Source organism: Colias philodice, chromosome 9 (assembly GCF_061535455.1).
Source record: "Colias philodice isolate Cphi_HAF_F1 chromosome 9, ilColPhil1 Martin Lab GWU primary, whole genome shotgun sequence".
NCBI lineage: Eukaryota > Metazoa > Arthropoda > Insecta > Lepidoptera > Pieridae > Colias > Colias philodice.
The window spans coordinates 12,415,874-12,438,085 of NC_143094.1; the positions used below are offsets into that span (position 1 = coordinate 12,415,874).

Sequence of the window (22,212 nt, forward strand, 5' to 3'; positions counted from 1 at the left end):
AATATAAGTTATTATAGTTAAACTTGGAAATTATTTAAACATAAACCCAGATATGCAACATTTGGAGTTTTGAGATTAGCAATATCCACGCTATATTCGCAAGAAAAACATTCAGGTGAGCCGTCAAAACATAAAACGTCAATGTACAGCTGTTCTTTCACGGTATATAATATTTTATCGTTTACGTTTATGTATAAAATAAAACAATTGATCTCCTGAAAAACACAGTTAATTATAATTACGGTAAAACTGTACATTATAGGGCGTGGAATTTGGGGGTAGTGGGGGGTGGAGAGAGGGGGGGTGGGTACTAGGAACTTCCCCTGTAAAGGGGGGGGCGCGAAAATTAATAGTTTTCGAGATATTTACAAATTAAGTTTTGGTCCGCCTAAAGCAAAGGGGGCGCAAAGTAAGGACTTAGAAAATTTTTGATCTAAAGTGAAAATTGTATAGGAATCATAAAATACATAATTTTTATTCAAAACGCTAAAATAAGCATGTTTTATAAAAAAAACTTTTTCTCTAAAATAAAAAATGGCCGAGATATTCGCCCTCAAAGATTGATGATAAAACCTAACCTAACCCTTTCCCTATCTCCTCATGTCTTTTTTATATTGTCTCAGACACTGCCTTAGCTCCGGCGCTACGGGAAGTGCAGCCCTTCCGCCCTTGCGTGACAAAGCACGGTCGCCCGTACTCCACTTCGCAGCTTCAGCTTATTGGTCGCCTTCGGCGACCAGCCTCAGCCGCTCCGCTCCGCACGGCTCCCGAGCTTTGTCACGGCGGGCGAGGGCTGCTCTCCCTCCGCGCCTCCGGCTTTTTACATACACTCTAGGGGTAGGGCAAACAAGACCACGTGGAATTCGGGGTTGACAGCTTCGGTTCTGTGGCAAGTCTTATGATAATGCAATGCTTATTTTAGCGTAACGTTTTTTAGCTAGATTCGGACTTTCGCAGCTTAATATTGAATACATAATATTCCATCATTGAAAAAATTTACATTTTACAATCCGTCATGTATAATTATCAAGTTTAGAGAAAAGTTGCCCCAACAAAACATGCTTTTATTAGCGTAATCTTTACGATAAAACAATAATAAATAGGTGTTATAATGATACCAACTCCATCAAAAATTTTCTAAGTCCTGCGCCCCCTTTGCTTTAGGTATTTTTTTCCAGTTTCACATTGAGCTGAAGCAATTAATATTAATTATTACTTTACAATAATAGTTTTCAATACTAGTAATATTGCATTAGCTCTTTGATTTGAAATATGACAGATTTAATGTAATAGACATTAGTATCGATGCCTCCTAAGTATACTGAGTCAACTAACAAATTTAGGTATTTTCATATTTTTATAAAAACGAACATGATAAATCGTGATCTAAACGTTCGTGTTAAAAAAAATTAAAAAAGTACAATAATTACCGAGATAATTTCACGTATACTAAATCAATTTCAACATCAGTTAAAATCGTACATCGTAAACTGATCTAAATGACATTGTACCAGTGTACGCGGGGCGTGAGGGGGTACACAATAAACTTGTATCGATATACAAGTTTATATCGGCTCAGTAGACTATGAATGGCGGCAAGTAAGCACGCCATTTTAGATAATAATTGTTCTTTAACATGTTAAATTAATAATATTAACAGAATGCAGTCAAACAGGGCGCGAAAATTTTAAAAATTTACACAGGAATCGATGATATTATGATGATTGATGACATGAATGAATGATATTATGGTTATTGTTTTTTATGACAACAGACAGCACAGAGAGGCGCTAATGAAATTTCCAGCTGTGTTTTCAAGTTTATAGAAGACACGGTGGGTAATGGTGTCAAAGATTACCGGTTCAGGTCAGACAACTGTGGAGGCCAAAATAGAAACAGAATTATATTCTTAATGTATTATAATATGTATAATATATCTATAACAAACTTTGAAATAGCTAGTTCAAAGTTTGTTATATATTAGTCATAGCTTTCTATTAGTGGGTCCAAATGAAGGCGACAGTATGCACACTATAATTGAAAGACAGACGAAAGACAGCTACAGCTTTTAGTTTTGCCAAATCCGATGAAAAGCCATACAAAGTTACTAAAGTGTCTCACTCACTTTAAATCAAAGCTATAACTTATAAACAACTGGACAACTACCAATGATGGATCAAAAATGCCTTGGAATAAAGTAACAGAAGAACTAGTTTAAGCGGATTATCCATATAGGCTGTTTTGTAAAACGAGATACCAAGATGTTGTTACAAGTAGATAGATTGTGTAAAGATATCAAAAGCTACACGAAATAGAAAAGAGTTAAATATTGACGTAGATAATAATATTTCTTTAGCTTATCAGATACCCATTCCTGTTGACCAAAATAAGCACAAAGATTTGATGGATCTTTGTAAGACACTGGTAATTCCTAAAGAGTATCATTTATTTTATAATAATTTGATTTCAACGAACTCTAATGCAGCTAACGACAGCGATTCTGACTTATGATTATAGATATATGACTATAATTTGTTAAAATTTATATTTTTGTGTATTAGAAATGCCTTAGACTGTTACGTTATTAATTTATTTCTCTTTGATGATGGAACATTGTTAATTTGTTAAATGTTGATTTGTTTTTACTTGTAGCTTTTAGAATAGATTCTAATGGATCTAACGACTGATTTTTAATTTGTTAAGCACTAGAAATGTCTGGATTACTACGTTATTAATTTCTATAATTTTCATTATTGTTAAACGTAAGTTACCAATTGATATTTTTTAATAGCGATTTGTTCACGTTGTAGCGTTTAGTAAAGCTATTATGTTAAAAAGATATTCCTACTTAATTATGGCTAAAAATACATTGTGATTCTTCAAAATGAGTTGTTATTGGTTTCTTATTCATGTTCTTCTTCCTAGCTTTTATTAATCCCACACATCGAAAGGTATTACAAAAAAAGATTCCTAAAAATAAACCTCAGTAAATTACATTGGTCCAGTATACGTTGAGGTTTCAAATGTTAACTTTGCTAATTACTTTCCTAGTATAATGAGTCAAGTGACATAATTTCAGCATTTTATTATTTATTGAGATAAACAAACCCGAAAACAAACAAAAGTAAAATTAAATTAATAAAATGACAATCATTATTTCATGTGATTTTGGTGTTAACGATAGATTTTGATGAACAACGTACATAAATATAACTGGTAGTTAAACCATTTCACTATTGAGTCCCGCCGGCGTATACCCAGCCATCTACAAAAAAAGCCATTTAAAAACAAAAATCAGCAAAATCATTTTATACCAAAGGAAGGGCTTACAATTTTTATTAAAAAAACATTTACTTTGTTTCGAATTAATTTGATTTCATTAAAATATAAACGATTTGCCTTCAAATCACTCTCCTGTAAAATTACTAAAATGTCAGTTGACTCATTATACTTAGGAGGCATCGGTATGACCTGTAGTTTTTTTTTTTGTTTGAGTGGGAATCGCCCTAAAGTCGCTTCTGGCACTCGCCGGCCGCTGCCGCGGCACGCTCGCTTCGCTCGCTCGGCTCGTGCGGCAGTTCAAATGTTAACCTAACACGCTCGTCGCTTCGCTCCTCGCTACCTATTTGTATGCTAAAAGTAAAAGTTTAATAGTTTTGTACAGTTTTAGGGCTTAACAGGAGTACGCACGAAACGATCTCGACTGAAAGGTGGCAAACGAACGGTAACTGAAAATGACGTCGTTATTGTTTTGTTCCACGGTACAGAGCGTACAATTAATATTGGACAGCGCTAGTCGTCCGCTAAACGGATGAATAAAATAAATTAGTCGTCCGATTACCGGATGAATAAAATAATTTAATCGTCCGATAACATCTATTTATCTATATAGTTAGGTTATCGGGGTTTCTTTAGAGAACTGCCGCACGTATTATAGGTTTTTTGTGGGGGGAGGAGGGCACACGTAGGTATTTGATTTTTTTTTGCGCGTCGACGGAGCCCCGCTTCGCGGGGCTCCTATTTCTGTGTAGTTTTTTTTTTAAAGAAACCTAACCTAACCTAACCTAACGGCTAACCTAACCTAAACTAGATTTTTTTTTTGCGCGTCGACGGAGCCCCGCTTCGCGGGGCTCCTATTTCTGTGTAGTTTTTTTTTTAAGAAACCTAACCTAACCTAACCTAACGGCTAACCTAACCTAACTTGATTTTTTTTTGCGCGTCGACGGAGCCCCGCTTCGCGGGGCTCCTATTTCTGTGTAGTTTTTTTTTAAGAAACCTAACCTAACCTAAAGGCTAACCTAACCTAACGAATTGAGGGTGAATATCTCCGCCATTTTTGATTTTAGAGAAAAGTTGTTCCTATAAAACATGCTTATATTAGCGTTATCTTTACGATAAAACAATAATAAATAGGTGTTAAAATGACAACCAACTCCATCAAAAGTCCTGCGCCCCCTTTGCTTTAGTCCAACCCAACTAGCTTTAGTGTTAAAAGGTTATCTAGTAATCCGAATAATCAGACGATTAAATTATTTTATTCATCCGGTAATCGGACGACTAATTTATTTTATTCATCCGTTTAGCGGACTACTAGACACTTCGATTAATATTTTTGTTAAATTATAAATTGCGAATATTAATAATTTTATTTTATTTAATCTATTTTACAAAAACTATACTTAATAATAATTATTTTTAATGTTGTTGTTAAAAAATATACAAATTTCATAAATAAAATTTAAATTATAATATTTTTTTTGTTAGATAGAAATGTTTTACCTGAAATGAAACGCGTTTGACAATCGCTGTAGGTCAATTTGACACTGTCATAACAGTAAGTTCGCGTTTCAAAGATAAAATGGAGTAAAATTTTCCGATTTTCAAAAATTCGTGACTCAAAAACAAAAAGTTTTCGCGCTGTGAAATTTCAGATTTAGGTTCCATAGGACAATAGCTAACCACAAAAAAAATTACGACTCTCAACTCCACGCCCTATAATGTACAGTTTAGCCATAATTACAATTATAAAATATTGTATTTAACTATTAGGACATAAAACACAAACCAGTCACCCTTTTATCACTGGTAAGTATAAGCAACCTATAATTTGTACTTTCATCTTCGTTTTTTTATTTTAAAAATAACATTTTAAAATGTGTGTACAGGCCATGGGATATAAATTCTCATAAATACCTGTAAACACACAAATGAAAATTGTTTTCACATACGAGACGCATTGCATTTCATTGCTTGTGAGACAAGTAAAATATATGAGAACAATTGCATACACATGGGCTTTATAATGTCTTTCTTATTGTATTATAAATGCTTAATCTAAATGTGAGGAAAAAAATTTGTTACAAATATATTTATATATTTAATTTCAGATTTTTTTTGGTAATAATGTCTGATGACGCGGAGCAACAGGCTGAAGAAATTGAAGTTTTAAAATCTATTTATGAAGGAGATGATAATTTCAAGCAGTTAAATGATAAAACTTATCAATATAAGGTGTGAATATTTCTTTTACATTTTAACTTAAAAAATATTGCAATATATAAAGCGCAATAAGTAAGTTCAAAAATTTTTTTAATTTATTATTTTAGTATAAAGATGGTGAGAAATCCTTCATTGTTGAGATCTCCTGGGGCCCCACATATCCAACAGAAAAACCTAATTTTAATCTGGAAATATTCTATAATCAACACTTGTGAGTAAATTTAATTTTTATTTAATGAAATACTTATGTGTATACATAAATAGAAAGTTAATAATTTCATTTACATTAAAAAGGAAATTAAGTTAATTAAGAATTGGTGATTAGTTACAGTTAAAGTTAGTGATTAGTTGAGTTAATTACACAAAAAAATTGGACAGTAACTAAAACATTTTATCTTTAATTAAAAAAGGTTAACTATTTTTTCTTATAAATTGGAAAATCAAGTAAACACATGTCTTATGTTAACATAAGCTAATGCTAGTTTCAGTAAAATTTACGTAAATTGGTTTGGAAAACATAATTTAAAGTTGTTTTATATTTAATACTACCTGTTTAAAATTCCAGACTGCCATCAGTAAAAGAGAATATATTAAACTTATTAAATGTGGAGGCTGATCAATGGATTGGCTGCGCTATGACATACACAATGTTTGAGTTCCTGAAGGAGAAGGTTCCGGAAATATTGGCGGAACAAACAGATGAGGTTATAACTGCTAGAGTTGAGAAGATTGCTATCAGCGATCCAGATCCAGTGAGTACAATATTATTCTTTACTAGCTGTGCCTCGCGGTTTTACTCGCGTGTCTCCTGTTGGTCTTAGCGTGATGATATATATATTTAAACACATTTCTAAACCTATTTAAATTTAATCAATTTAAATATTTTAATTTATTATTTACTCAAACCACAGGCGGACACAAAGAAACCGGAAAAGAAAGAGCAGTTAAGCAAAGCACAAAAGCGAAGAGCGTGGGATCGCGCAGAAATGGGACGTGGGGGGGAGAAACCGCGTGGGTGGGATTGGGTCGATATCGTCAAACATCTGTCACAAGCACCACATGTTCAACCCTCTTGACAATAGATGGGATAAGGGGCAAGGGGCAAATTGGGGCAATTGATGTACTATAAACAATTAGACTCGCAATCGCCGTGCAAAGGTCATCAAATAATGTTTGAGTGTTGCATAAAACATTGAAATGAACACCTTATTTCGTTGGGGTAATATTCAAAGTCTATTGCATCAAGATCGTCGAGAGTGTTGTATAAAATGATAATTGAAATTAATACCTTATTTCGTTGTAGTAATGTTCAAAGTCTATTGCATCACTCATTAAAAACTCTGCCTTTAATACACACGTAAGCAGAGTTTTGCTTCGGACATTTTTGAGCGTGATGGTGAGTCCAGTTGTTTATTGTATGTCAATTAATTATTATTACAGAATAAATTTTTTGTACATTTTCGTGTTTAGAAGTATGTATTATAGAAATTGAATATCGTGCTGTATGTTGTTTAGTCGTGTTTTTAATATAATAATTTTTATTTTATTGTTGGTAGCACAGAATATGCTCTGTAAAATGTGTCCTGAATCTTTTATAAAAGCCTAGACGACTAGAGGTACTGGTACATTAAGGGCCGATTTTTCAATCCTTGCATAATTATTAATCTTATCCTTCCAATAAAGTACACAATAATATACAGATGCCTGTAAAATGTCAAAAAACGAGCAAATAACACTTTTTTGATATGGTTGTTTAATACGATATTCCATGAATAAGATTTAACTAAGGATTGAAAAATCGGCCCTTATTCATTTTGTTATGATTGATGAAAAAAATAGCTTTTTGACTCCTAGTTATTCCTGGATAATGTTTAAAGTCATATTATAACCTGTGAAATGATATGAAATTTCTATTAGAGATTTTCTTAGCATTTCAGGTCCCAACTTCAAATTTTAAATAGTAGCTGGCTTATTATTTAAAGGAAATTTGAAAAAAGTAAACTGTTGTATTCAGTTAGTATTTTTTAAATAAATGTATTATAATGTATGAATTAATCTCTTAACACCACAGACTATGAAGCGCTTCTCAAATGCTTTGTTAATTTTTATGTCTACAGTTCCTTTATATTTTTAAATTTGTTAATTCATCACTATTATAAAATACTTTATTTTAAATAAGTATTTTTATACGGAATATTTATCTGTGAAATAGCTGCCGCAATTATTATTAGATACATACACAAAAACATTTTTATTTAGAATGTTTATGTTTATGGTACAAATACGCAATTCTCAAGAAAATATTGTTACAACTCATAGCTTAAATTTTATATCATAGACTTGTTTATAATATAAAGATGAAGTCAATTATGTACGTTTTATTTTACTGTTGCTTGCTGTTTTTCTTACCTATAAAAATCATAATATGAAATAAATTATGCCCTCTCACTGATTGTTTGTAAATGTCTCATTATTTTTTTATACCAATAACTTATATTATACAATAGAGCAGTTATAAAATTCTTAATTTCTGAAATGCAATTAAGAGTTATTCATAAATGTTTACCAAATGTGAACTTAACAAAGAACACACTTGGGTCAATACGAAAATAAAAAAATAATATATGCAAAAATATTTTGTCTCAGTTCAATTTTAGCGCTAGCTTTGTAACCATGAGTTTCCTTAACAAAGTTGTTCTTGTGACTGGAGCCAGTTCTGGTATAGGAGCCGCTACTTCAATTCTCTTCGCCAAAGAAGGTGCAAAGGTCGCCATGATTGGTAGAAATGAAAAGAAACTACAGAACGTTGCACAGCAGTGTAAAACGAAACCCTTGGTTATAAAAGCCGATATTTCCAACGACAATGAAGTAAGAGGTCTGATAAAAGATACTATAGATAAATTTGGCAAACTAGACGTTCTAGTGAACAACGCTGGAATATGTCGATACGCTAGTATTTTAGATGAAAACCTAATGAAATGCTACGACGAAGTTATGCGTACAAATCTACGTGCACACGTGTTCACGACGCATCTTGCTTTACCGTATTTGATAAAAAGTGGAGGTAATATCATAAATGTATCTAGTTCAGGTGGTTCATCTTTACCGGCGATACCATGTATTTTGTCGTACTTAATTTCCAAGGCAGGTGTTGATCATTTTACTCGAGCGGCGGCTTTGGAACTAGCGCCATCTGGTGTGCGAGTGAATGCAGTCAGCCCAGGGCCAGTTAGAACAGATGTGATGGAAAATTCTGGAATCCAAGCCTCTTGGGACGAAGCCAAACCTCTAACGGTGCTCAATAAAATAGCAGAACCTGAAGAAATAGCTGAACTTATTATGTATTTGGCGAGTGACAAGGCGAAAAGTATAACGGGTTCTAATTATGTTTGTGATAATGGAGCGAAACTAAAATGTTAATTTACCGATGTAATATGTATTTGAATTCTAATTGTTTTTATCGTATTTGTACAATATTATAGATACATATTAGGGATCTCATAATTTTTCACAGGTTTTTAATCTTATATATAAAAATGAATCGCAAAATGTGTTGGTAAGCGCATAACTCGAGAACGGCTGAACCGATTTCGATAATTCTTTTTTTATTATATTCCTTGAAGTACGAGGATGGTTTTTATGTAGAGAAAACGTAAATATGTACCACGGGCGAAGCCGGGGCGGACCGCTAGTCTTATAATATAAAAATGAATCCCAAAATGTGTTGGTAAGCGCATAACTTGAGAACGGCTGAACCGATTTCGATAATTCTTTTTTTAGTATATTCCTTGAAGTACGAGGATGGTTTTTACGTAGAGAAAACGTAAATATGTACCACGGGCGAAGCCGGGGCGGACTGCTAGTTTTTTAATAAAATTACTGGCATTTAATTTATCTTTAAAGTATTTCTCTTGTTTATTATGTGTTATTGTGTTAAATAATTTGATAACAATAATTATTGTGAAGGACATAATATTACACAACTGAATAATCAACTTTAAAGTGAATAAAATAATTCATTATTATCTATCTATTATTTATATTATTAAACATGGATAATTACTTCAAAGACTTTCAAAGATCTTTCTTCTTTACGTAAACTCATAGTTAGTTACACATATGTATCTATATATTCAACTGTAAAAGTTCTTAAAAGGTTCCCGATTTCCTTTCCATTACATTAAAAGTCCCCGAAACAAACAAAAATGTCTTAAATATCTGAAAAAATAGTATAAAATGCGAGTTTTAATAATATTTGCATCATTTTGGATATTTTCCATGCGATGATTCCCAAAAAAAGCTTATATAGGGAATATAAAATATAGGAAAGACATTTTTTTAAATAGGTAAATGAGTACTGAGTAGTCAAATTGCATAGTGACAGTTTTCCTTTTCGAATAATTGTGCCACAGAGATAGCATATCTCCAAAAAACATGATAAGTTATTTTAAAGCGTAATCGAAGTTAAAATTTTCTTAATCGTCGTGATTTTAATCAAATTGTCAGTGAATTCCAGTCAGTTCACATCAAAATATACCAATAGAATGAGTTTTTTGAATAAAGTAGTTTTGGTGACGGGAGCAAGTTCTGGAATTGGAGCGGTTACAGCTATCGCATTCGCTAAAGAAGGAGCTAGCGTTGCAATAGTAGGTAGAAAGGAGGACAAACTAAAGGAAGTTGCAGAAAAATGCGAAGATGTTGGACCGAAAGCTCTCATAATAAAGGCAGATATCAGCGTTGACGATGATGCGAAACGCGTGGTTGAAGACGTTATTAAAAACTTTGGCAAACTGGATGTACTTGTTAACAACGCAGGGCTGACTTGCTTCGGCAGTATCTTGGAAGGAAACCTTTTAAATGCATACGATGATACTATGAAGGTAAATGTACGTGCTCATATAAACGTTACAGCATTGGCAGCACCACATTTAGTGAAAACTAAGGGGAATATTGTTAATGTTTCGAGTATAGCTGCGCATTCGATTCCAGAACATGCATCGATGATTTCATATTACGTTTCCAAAGCCGCAATGCATCATTTTACAAAATGCGCTGCTTTGGAGCTGAGTAAGCGAGGTGTCCGAGTGAATAGTGTGAGTCCTGGACCTGTTAAGACAGATTTCTTGGTGAACGCTGGTGTCACGCATATAAAACTAGAAGATATGTCTGATTCAACACCTCTTCAGAGAGTTTCAGAATCGAGTGAAGTTGCGGATGTTATACTTTTCTTAGCAAGCAATAAAGCAGTAGGAGTCACAGGCTCAGACTATGTTGTTGATAATGGTTTTCTTGTGATGGCATAAATATGACAAATAGGAACAAATCACGACGAACAAAATAATTAAATGGAAATAAAAAAGTATAAATAAATAAATGTGTTTTCTTTTATGTGACTATTTATCAACTTATACTCATCAGCCATTTCTGATATTCGAATATGAACAATAGGTATTGTTATTATGATTGATTACAAACTTTAAAAAAAATTCTATTTGTTCAATCTTTGTTAACTAAATTGATTAGATGTGATCATTTACCGGACAAAGTTACGAAGGAAAATAGAATTCCAAGATGCTTACTTTTCATTGTACTCACAAGACATTCCGCACTTAGCTCTTTTCTATTTGGTTTTTATCACCTGTAAACTAATTTGTTACGCTTGTTTTACGTATCATCATTGTTACATTAGTAGATATTAAATAAGCATGTTAATTAACCATACGAGTACTAATTATCAGTATTTACAAGTGGGTACTGAAAGAACCACACTTGTTAATCGATTTTCTAGTACTTGCAATCAATAACAACTGGAGTGCTATTAAAATTGAAATATATTTAAGAACTTACTTTTCAGTATTGCATTATTATTTCAGACTTCAACATTATACTTCATCTAAAATGAGTTTCAAAAATAAAGTTGTGTTAGTAACAGGTGGTAGTTCAGGCATTGGAGCTACTGCAGCAATTGAATTCGCTAAAGAAGGGGCTCACGTTGCAATCGTTGGAAGAAAAGAAGATAAACTGAAGAAAGTAAGCGAGCAATGCCAAAAAGTTGGGTCTAAACCTCTCATCATTAAAGCCGATATAGGATTTGATGATCAAATGAAAAGAGTAATAGATACTGTGATTGATAAATTTAAACAACTGGACGTACTTGTTAATAATGCAGCTATTATGAAATTTGCTTCTGTCCTAGAAGGTAATATTTTAGAAGCCTACGATTATACGATGAATGTAAACGTTCGTGCCTATATTCACGCTACAATGTTGGCTGCTCCACATTTAATAAAAACAAAGGGCAATATTATTAATATCTCGAGTGTAGCCGCTACCGCATTACCAGCTATACCAAATTATACTCCATATCATACGTCAAAAGCAGCTCTGAACTTCTTTTCACGCTGCACAGCTCGTGAGTTGGCGAGTCATGGTGTAAGAGTTAATATAGTGAGTCCAGGGCCAGTTGTCACAGATCTCCTGGAGAATGTTGGAGTTACACATATGAAATTTGAGGATTTGACCGAAGAAATGCCACTGAATAGAGTGTCGCAGCCTATCGAGATTGCAAACATCATTTTGTTCCTCGCCAGTGACAAAGCTGTGGGCATTACTGGCTCTGAATATGTCGCTGATAATGGTTACCTTCTGAAGATCAGTAAATAATTAATAATTTTTTAAATTGTGTCTCCGTTTATTACCTTTTTTTCTCATACTGTATTTGGCAGAACAATTTCCTTTTTCTAGCTATTTGTATCGTTCGGTGACTGGTAATTGATCTTTATATTATTCCTTCAAATCTGAAAAAATGAATAACTATTGGTCGATTTCATTTTATTTTATAGAAAACATTTACAAGTAGATACTCCAAAGTTAGTTTATCTATATAGGTATCATTAAAAATGTTTGATATAAACACTTTCGATTTAATTAAAGTGATAAAAGTATTATTATTATTATAAATTTTGTGCATTTCGGTATAATATATATTATTTTCACACGCACTCTCATTTTATTTGAATACGAACATAATGTCTATGTCGATATTTATTTTTGCATAAAGACTGTACCTATATCGCCAATAAATAAATGTATTTATTCATTATACTTATATATGTATAAATATTATTTATTCATGAAGTAACTATATGTACTTAATTTACAGTTGTCTATCGTTTCATAATTTAATAAAAAAATATATAGTAGGTGGGACTTGTACTCCAACGACTTTCATCAAAAGGTAGGTATTTAATTAGTAAATTATTTATCAAGATATATAAGTAAGTAGGTAAATACTTCAACCCAAAAAGAGATTAGAAGATGACGAATTCGATATTGTAACTTGCACCATACGTAAAACCCGTCGGTATATTTTGTACATTTTTATCCTGTTGTTTGTGAACGGTTACGTATATATCATATATGTATATGCATAGCGGACTAGCGGTCATCAGTTCACAAGAAACAGCTGTACGGAGTGGTTATATCGGCTCGCTGCTGATTTCGTGCGACAAAAATGAGTTTTAGTAATAAAGTTGTTATTGTGACTGGTGCCAGTTCTGGTATTGGAGCGGCCACAGCTCTGCAATTTTCCCGAAAAGGAGCAGCTGTCGTAATGGTGGGGAGAAATGAAGAAAAATTAAACACTGTCAAGCAGAAATGCGACGCCGAAGGCTGGCCGGCGTTCACGATCAAGGCCGACGTGTCTAATGAAGAAGAGACCAAAGAAATTATAGATATAACGATTGAAGAATTTGGCAATATTGATATATTGGTTAATAACGCTGCAATATTACGATGCGGTTCATTAGTAGATGGGAGTATATTAGACACGTATGACGAAGTTATGAACACGAATCTACGGGGTGCTGTCAATTTGACAATGTTTGCGACTCCTTATCTAATTAGAAGTCGAGGAAATATTATTTTTGTGTCGTCTATCGGTGCAGAAAAGATTATATGTACGGATTACAATGCTTACTGCATGTCAAAAGCGGCACTGAGCCACTTTTCAAGGGCCACAGCGTTAGAATTAAGTTCACACGGTGTCAGAGTTAATACAATTACACCGGGCATATTCAGAACCGATTTATTAGAAAACTCTGATAAGGAAATGTTTCAGCATAACTCTGTATTTAATTCGATGGTTGATAAATGGATCGAGCCAGAAGAAGTCGCGAAATTAATCTTACATGTGGCAAGCGATAAGGCAAAAAGTTCAACTGGTTCAAACTTTGTGATCGACAATGGGAAACTTTTAGTGTGATGGATTTATTTGATTATGAAGGAACGAAGCTGATCAAATGAAATATTGCTACGCGATAATGAATCCACGATGAAAACGCAAAGCTAGGAATGTAATCATTCTGAAATGTCAAACCGCAAGCTTGCGTAATGTGACACAAATATGAATCACGATGGTTTTGGGTTTGCCCCATTACATGATACACATGTCTCCAGTGATAAGAGTCTATCGTATAGGAGCTACCAACGTTGACAAGTGAGCATTTTAGTATAGTTGGTTCTTTGATATACTGTTCCTCTTGCTATTTCGGTTAGAGTCCGGGCTGTCTGGCTGGTCGCAGTGGTTGCGTTTTTTAGTGCGCATCTCATCTGCACAGGATAATTTCCTTAATTTTAAGTCATTTTTTAACGCGTAATTTTTAATATTTTACCTTTAGATAGATCCATCAGACATAATTTTTTTATTGCAAGACGTTTTTTTCGTTGTTAAATAGGTGCCAGACGCAATTTTTTATTTCGTTTTTATAAAAAATTCAAATTATTTTAGAATGTCTGTAAATTTCATATTATGTTCTTCAAACATAATATAATCTAAAATTAATTAGCCAGACGCTAATTCGATTGTTAAGTATTAAATAATGTGTATAAATAAAAAAAAGTAATGAAGCATGCAGCTCATCAGCTAGTGTATTTTAACTATGCGACAGGAAATAATTGCAAGAATACAATATTATTTACACTTGTTCTTATAAATAAAAGCTAAAATGAAAAAAAAAAACATAAAAGTGAAAAATAAATTAAAGTTACCATACATTGAAAAGAATGGAATAAAAACTATATCAATGAAGGTTAAACAATTACATAGCATGAATTTATATAGGTATACTAGCGGTCCTACATGTATAAACTATCCTATCTCTCAAGTTGGATCGAACTGCACATGGTGTGCGAATTTTATTATAATCGGTTAAGTGGTTTAGGAGTCCATTGAGGATAAACATTATGACACGAGATTTATGTATATATAATATATATTAAGAATTAAGATTAATGAATTGATATTGTTATCATCATCACTACATAGTATAAAACAAAGTCGCTTTCTCTGTCCCTATGTCTCTTTAAATCTTTGAAACTACGCAACGGATTTTGATGTGGTTTTTTTAAATAGATTCAAGTGATTCAAGTGGGAGGTTTATATGTATAATAACATCCATTAAATAGTGGAGAAGTACTGTTATTTTTGAGGTTTCTAATGTGATTTCGTAAATAATTACATTTTTTCCACTTACAGTGCAAACGCAGGCACCCTACGAGTTTTATCAAAATAATGTACTTACTATAGTACACATTGAAAAGGTCTACAGAAAAGTCCGTGATGGTATTATATGTCTATCTCTTATGGATAACCCACAGTAAATTTTTTTGTCATTTACTTTTTACGACAAATAATGGCTAATTTTCGAAGCGATTTTAACCAATACAGCATTAATCCTTAACCAATTAAAGACCTTGAATACATTGTTCATTTAATATAGATCTATATGGCCCTTTACACCGTATGATTTAAGTGAATATTTTCGAAGATATTACAGATTTAAAAATTGCGGGACGTAGCGTTTGCGGCCAGCCGGCCGCCCGGCTAAATATTTTATACCCGTGCGAAGCCGGAGCGGGCCGCTATGTTTTTATATTCAACGTTCACAGTTTTTCTGTAGTGTATTTAGTATCAGCATTGCACCCGTGCGAAGCCAGGGCCGGGCGGGTCACTAGTTAATATTAGAAAATTTAACTTGTATTGGCAACACTGTATTTTGTCTGTGGTTCTTTTTCTTCTTGTACGCGGTGTGTAATGTGTGGTATTAGGCAATGTGCTATTGGAAACATTATAAATAAGTTTATGTAATCGTTGTTTTCATTTAAACCCATAACTTAATAGTTAAGTAATAAAAAAATTGTTTTGTATAGAAGATTGTTCATGTACCCTAATAGTTTATTTTTTAGCCTAAAGAATAAAATGTACTAATGGTACTTGTTCCCACAACACAGGGAATCCTAGAGTAGGAACAATTCAATTTCTATGCATCTTATATTTTCGAAAAAAAAAGTTATTTTTTATTGTTATTTAATTTTCGCGGCCGACCCTTTGTATCTCTCTTGCACTTTAAACTATCTCCCATATACACAAACATCAAATCGTTATACTTACCTACTTTCACTACGTTTTTATTTGTACATATTTAATACTTAACAATCGAATTAGCGTCTGGCTAATTAATTTTAGATTATATTATGTTTGAAGAACATAATATGAAATTTACAGACATTCTAAAATAATTTGAATTTTTTATAAAAACGAAATAAAAAATTGCGTCTGGCACCTATTTAACAACGAAAAAAACGTCTTGCAATAAAAAAAATATGTCTGATGGATCTATCTAAAGGCAAAATATTAAAAATTACGCGTTAAAAAATGACTTTAAATTAAGGAAATTATCCTGTGCAGATGAGATGCGCACTAAAAAACGCAACCACTGCGACCAGCCAGACAGCCCGGACTCTAACCGAAATAGCAAGAGGAACAGTATATCAAAAAACCAACTATACTAAAATGACTTTTTTTTTAACGTTAACAGCTCCCGTACCACTATAAAAAGATTGTTTTAAACGTTGCATTTATATGTATTTACATTAACTATTGGTTTGTTAGTAGTCTTTAGTTACAAAACAAGCTGAAATAATGCAACAAGGAAATAAAATAAAATGATAATAATGTATATTGATGTTTTTATTTTATTTTAGGATTACATAGCAATGATATACCCGATCATGCGATATGCTACTTTCAATAAGATTTTAGAAACGGTACAAATCTTAACCCTGTCTGTGTTAGGCATACCTACCGCATAAGGTTAGTCATGTTATAATCTAATCTACATAATATGTAATCTGATAAAAATATATGTATTAGCACAGACTAATAATAATATACTACGTATACTGTTATACAAGTATTAGGCATTAATGCCTCAGCCCCCGGAATCACAGACACAATAGAAAATCTATTGTGTCGTGGCCCGATTGGGCCGCTCGGTGGACAAACTAAACGATTTAATTTAAGGATAGTGAATCATTTTACAATCAATATATTTAATAGAGTTTTTACCGAATTTTTTTTTTATTTCTCATGCACTTAATTTATATGCTCCTACGTGAAAAATATTACACACTGCTCAAAGAGTATTATTAACTTTTAGCAATTAGGCGCGTACAAATAAAGGATATAGAAAAAAGTGTGGTTTTATGAAACCACGGTAAAAGTGAAACTTAGGCACAAAATTATCGTATTTGTACGATAATAATTATCTTCACTGATATATTTTTTTTTTATTTTAAGTAACTTGTATTCGCGAAGTTCATCCTCGTAATAACTTAACATTATAATACCTATCGTTTGTTATCCTAGTATTAGATAACATTCGTAGTTCATAATTATTATTATCGTACGGTTCGACCGTCACGCGACATGCGCCACACAGACCAAAAAGTTTGAGACGATGTAATAAAAGTTTCACTTTAAAAAATCTAGCAATGAACTAAGTACGAATGTTATCTAATAATAGGATAAAAAACGATAGGTATTATAATGTTAAGTTATTACGAGGATGAACTTCGCGAATACAAGTTACTTAAAATTCAAATTCCAATTCATAATAATTTATTCTTGATGCTTCATGGTATTGTAACTACACTCCAATGCTTTCTATTTACCTCTTCATACCCTTATAGTTGATAATGATGTAAATGGCCAAGCAGAATAATGTGTGAGGGTCACTTTACAGTTTCCCATTTAGGGTCATAAAAACAATAAATCTTAGTATTGTACATTAATACTGATATTTATGTATTGATACAGCCTATGCTTCTATCATGAGGATGTCATGAGGATGAACAAAGTAAGGTATATAAATCTCAATATTTTGTAGAACATCGTCCATCAACAACAAATTTATCTTCTTAAACAATTAATTACCTGGGGCCTTAGACAAAGTAACAATTAAAAAACGATAACGAAGTTAGAAAAGGCAAAAATGTATGGGATTGACATACGCCGCGCTAGATCACGTGGTCTATCTAATGTCAATCCCATACATTTTTCCTTTTCTAACTTCGTTATCGTTTTTTAATTGTTACTTTGTCTAAGGCCCCTGATATGATAACTGAACAATTCTTACTAATTAAATATTTATCTTGACGAAGGGTCGATGAGTCAATGCTATCTACATATAATAAATAAATACCCTATATGAACATGAACAACTTGCTTCAATCCATTATTATTGATCGAATATCAAACAAGGCAGACGTTATGAGTTTCTCAAATAAAGTGGTGTTAGTAACGGTGGCAGCTCAGGTATTGGAGCAGCAATAGCTAAACAATTCTCTAAGGAAGGAGCCAATGTTGCTATCGTTGCTCGCAATGAAAAGAAATTACATGATGTCGATGAAGAATGCAAGAAACTTGGTAAATCTACATTCATAATTAAAGCAGATATATCTCAAGACAGTGGAGCATCTACTGCCGTTGATGAAACTATCAAGAAATTTGGTAAAATAGACATACTCATCAACAGCGCTGGCATATTACGTTTTGGATGCATTCTTGATGGAAATTTGATGAAGTCCTACGATGAAATAATAAATGTAAATTTACGAGGCATCATGAATGTAACTTCGCTTGCTGCGCCTCACATCGTCAAAACAAAGGGAAATATTATTATGATTTCGAGTGTAGCTGGGAGTGAAACACCAAAAGTTCCCCATTTTTCTGCGTATGCAGTTTCGAAGGCTGGCTTAAACCAGTTTACGAAGGCAACTGCTGCTGAATTAGCTCCACATGGCGTGAGAGTGAATACAGTTACTCCTGGACCAGTGCATACTGATATCATTGAAAATGTAAATATTCCTGTTGAAATTTTACCCAAATTAGCCAATTTTAAAACGGCTCTGAACAGAATATCAGATCCTGACGAAATTGCTCATATGGTCTTGTACATTGCGAGCGATAAATGTATCGGTGTTACGGGATCTAATTTTGTATGCGACAATGGTAGTACTTTGACATAATAGTTAGGTATGTTTGATGAATAGTTTTGAGATGTGATTTGTATAATTATAACTAAAATTATAATTACTACATTAAACAAATAAAAATTTATCGCTGTCTTTTTAATGACTAATTCCAACTAATTCTAATGATTAGGACCTCGGATTTCCACGATTTGATCACATTTGATGATATAGGCTATAGCCACAGATAATAATTAATAATACTAATTGTATATGCAATCACGACGCAAATCGCTATACATCATATAATGCTCAACATATTCTTGTAGGCGCCAAAAAAATAGAAATGTATGTATGTAGTGTACAATTTCAGGAAAAGTTGGTAAAACTACTTATTCCATAATTGTTATACATATTAACATTGCCATTCAAATTAAACATCATTTGAAAAATAAATCCAATTACAGAGAGAGAGAGCCACGAGAGCAGTACCAAAATAGTTAAGTGAATAAAACCGCTTTGAATCATAAATTTTTCCGATGTAATCATCAATATGACACTAAATTGACAAACGTATATTTGGATACTGTGTACAATGATATTATATATAGAAACATAATATTATTATATAGTTTTTTTGTTGCTTCTATTCGGTGAACTGTAGCTATTTTCATTCCTATACAATTCAATACAATATAACCAATTAGCCTTTAAAACTATGTAGACATATTCCAAACACTTCAGGATGATTTACACGAAGCAGGAATGGTATACACCGGCAGAAGTTTCGGTCCATAACAAGGCAACAGATTGCTGGGTATCCTTGAACGGCAAAGTTCGGGACCTGACGCAGTGGTTGCAGCAGCAGGTGAAACTCTGCAAGTGCCCGAAGACCTGCTCCTGTGCTGTGAAGAATTGGTACTGTGGGCAGGAGTGTGTGGAGTACTGCTCTTGTTTAAAGCGCGGCTTCTTCTACTGTGATGCGAAACGGGTAAATCTATAAGTATTTCAACGCTTGTTATTTCTCTATGAGATAACTAAAATATGTATCTAGTGTTAATTCAATATTCACAATTATGAATAAGCTGTGATAAATACAACGATTTATTTCGTAGTTATCAAAGCACTAACTTTCCGCTCGCGACTTCGCCCGCGTTTTCAACGAAAAACCCGCATAGTTCCCGTTCCCGTGGGATTTCCGGGATAAAACCTATCCTATGTGTTAATCCAAGTTACCCTCTATATGTGTGCTAATTATAATTTCATCGTAATCGGTTCAGTAGTATTTATGTGAAAGAGTAACAAACATTTTGCATTTATAATATTAGTAGGATAGGATGGCATCGATGTATCGTTATATCAGCAGGTGCCTCACATGTAATGGTTGTTACAAGTATTTGAATAAAATTTCAATAAATTAAGAATGTAATCCTGTGATTATAATATGCTATAATCCTGTAATTATTTTAATTCTTGCAGCTCGCAACAACAGTTCTAGCCTACGCGGGTAAGGATGTCAGCCACTGGTTCAAGGGCGATGACTGGGTACACTACACACACCCTATCGTGGGTGTGAGCACCCCGTACCATGTGCACGGCCCAGGGTATAGACAGCCGGTGGTGCCGTCCACCAGGTGGCGGCCGCCGTGCTGCCCCTGGTGGTTGAACGAGGGCAACGTGGTTGGGAAGGTCACCGCAAAGACTCGGCCTATTAGGATTACGAATACTTTGACTGGTAGTTATAAAGAATATTATTTCTTAATAAGCACAGATTAATGACGACCTATTTTTTACAATTACAAAGATCTTTCGAAGAAATAGGAGAATAATTATTAACAAATAAAGTTCTTCAAATCATTTATAAATTTCCATTAACTTAGTATGAACCTGAAAAGGGGAAATTAATGCGAAAGATTTATCATAATTTGTTTATTCGTTCGTCATTTTCGTCGTACCTTCATGTATAACAGACACGTCTGATTTCAAGACTGACGAAACAGCAAGCAGAGAACCACTGCGACTGCTCACACTAGAGACATGTAAACATAATACAGCCTCCATGACATTCAGGTACATCAGTGACTCTCGAAGTATGCTCCGAAGAGACAATCTACCAGATCATGATGCGGTACCTTCCTCACAATTCACACATGCTCTCCTACACTTGGCGGTATATGAATAGACCGCTGAACTATGAAAAGACCCTGGAGCAAAATGGTGTACCTGATGAAAGGGAGGTCTTCAATGATTTAGCGCTGCCGGAGAATCTGCATATACCGGATTTGTTGTTGTACTATAATGATGATTTGACTGAAGGTATGGTACAATGGTAGTTTCTATTAAATGTAGTAGTTACTGACGACGGAGGTTGTGATAATACACGTTTAAGAGGAGGCTCCCTAAATTTTATGTGAATTTGCATTAATATTCTGAAACAGTCACACATACAATCAAAATGGAACTTAAGTATATGATTTATTGGGTCTTTTTCTTTCCATGTACAAGACAGTTATGTAATTGTAACATTTGCGCTCGATTCATTTTTTAATTCAATAATTATGCCTTTTTAAAGGATTATTACATTGTTTTAAAGATTTACTTGGACTTTGTCTAAAATAAATGTTAAAAGTAAGAAAATATAGTTTACTATCCAATCCCAAGATATTTTTTCTCTAGATCAATTATTACTTTAGTTATAAACGAAATAAGAGAATTGAGACTTACGCGATATTCAACTTTATTACGGCTAAGTTAGCGTCTAGTACCGCGTAGCGGTCTAACCGGTCTCTCAGTGCCAGAAATTATGTTAGGGAGCCTCCCCTTAAATGGTAATTATTTCTTAGTCTTTATTAGGTAGTGCAAAATTCATATTTTATTTTATTTTTTATCATTCAAACATATACCAGTTAGTTATTAGTAGACAACGTAGAGCTGAGAACCCGAATATACTGAAAAAAATAGCAATAAGGTCAATTTTCATTAGTATGAAAATTAATATATTTAGTATGCCTTTGTTATACGAACATGAAGACAACTATCAGCTAATAACTATAAGCATGGACAAATAATATTTGTCTATGCTATTAGTCTAATGATAAAACATTTTACATTGCAGATATAAAACGGTTATTCTACGGATTTTTCCTGATAGTATCATACTTCGATAATAAGTATCTAGTTCCATTTAATTAGATTATGAATAATTTATAATTATATCAATTATTTCAGATCCACCGAAAGATTGCTACTGTGAAGATAAAGATTGTACAAGAGGCAATCCTAACGCATGTCATATGGAATAATTTATAGACTTGTTCTTGTTGAGTTTTGTAATATGTATTTATTTCAATTGAATAAAAATTTATTTGTATAATATCTATGAGTTTTATTCATAGAATTGAG

General features: G+C 33.1%; 2 protein-coding genes across 3 annotated transcripts; both read left to right on the forward strand.

The window, feature by feature from the left end:
- Window positions 1-126: 126 nt before the first annotated feature.
- Window positions 127-6,923, forward strand: LOC149486202 (RWD domain-containing protein 4). 2 transcript variants are annotated; one of them, XM_089699534.1, is made up of 6 exons: window positions 127-227; window positions 5,006-5,085; window positions 5,388-5,511; window positions 5,607-5,710; window positions 6,065-6,251; window positions 6,411-6,923. In XM_089699534.1, the coding sequence occupies exons 3-6, from the start codon at window positions 5,404-5,406 to the stop codon at window positions 6,573-6,575; spliced, it is 564 nt and encodes a 187-aa protein (XP_089555660.1). In that variant the 5' UTR covers window positions 127-227; window positions 5,006-5,085; window positions 5,388-5,403; the 3' UTR covers window positions 6,576-6,923. The 2 variants fall into 2 exon arrangements, with proteins under 2 accessions (XP_089555660.1, XP_089555661.1); XM_089699535.1 differs by having other exon boundaries at window positions 160-234; window positions 5,013-5,085.
- Window positions 6,924-12,709: 5,786 nt separating this feature from the next.
- On the forward strand, window positions 12,710-22,131 carry LOC149486203 (cytochrome b5 domain-containing protein 1). Its single transcript, XM_089699566.1, has 5 exons — window positions 12,710-12,736; window positions 19,555-19,801; window positions 20,290-20,545; window positions 20,881-21,126; window positions 22,039-22,131. Exons 2-5 carry the CDS (start codon window positions 19,556-19,558, stop codon window positions 22,110-22,112), a joined length of 822 nt encoding a protein of 273 aa, XP_089555692.1. The 5' UTR covers window positions 12,710-12,736; window position 19,555; the 3' UTR covers window positions 22,113-22,131.
- Window positions 22,132-22,212: the final 81 nt, after the last annotated feature.

Bases quoted from the DNA above. Each gene is read 5' to 3' on its own strand.
- LOC149486202 (XM_089699534.1), top strand. From the start codon at position 5,404: ATGTCTGATGACGCGGAGCAACAGGCTGAAGAAATTGAAGTTTTAAAA. The intron at 5,711-6,064 runs GTGAGTAAATTT...TTAAAATTCCAG, and splicing joins ATATTCTATAATCAACACTT to ACTGCCATCAGTAAAAGAGA. The intron at 6,252-6,410 runs GTGAGTACAATA...CTCAAACCACAG, and splicing joins CTATCAGCGATCCAGATCCA to GCGGACACAAAGAAACCGGA.
- LOC149486203 (XM_089699566.1), top strand. From the start codon at position 19,556: ATGATTTACACGAAGCAGGAATGGTATACACCGGCAGAAGTTTCGGTC. The intron at 19,802-20,289 runs GTAAATCTATAA...TAATTCTTGCAG, and splicing joins TCTACTGTGATGCGAAACGG to CTCGCAACAACAGTTCTAGC. The intron at 21,127-22,038 runs GTATGGTACAAT...CAATTATTTCAG, and splicing joins TAATGATGATTTGACTGAAG to ATCCACCGAAAGATTGCTAC.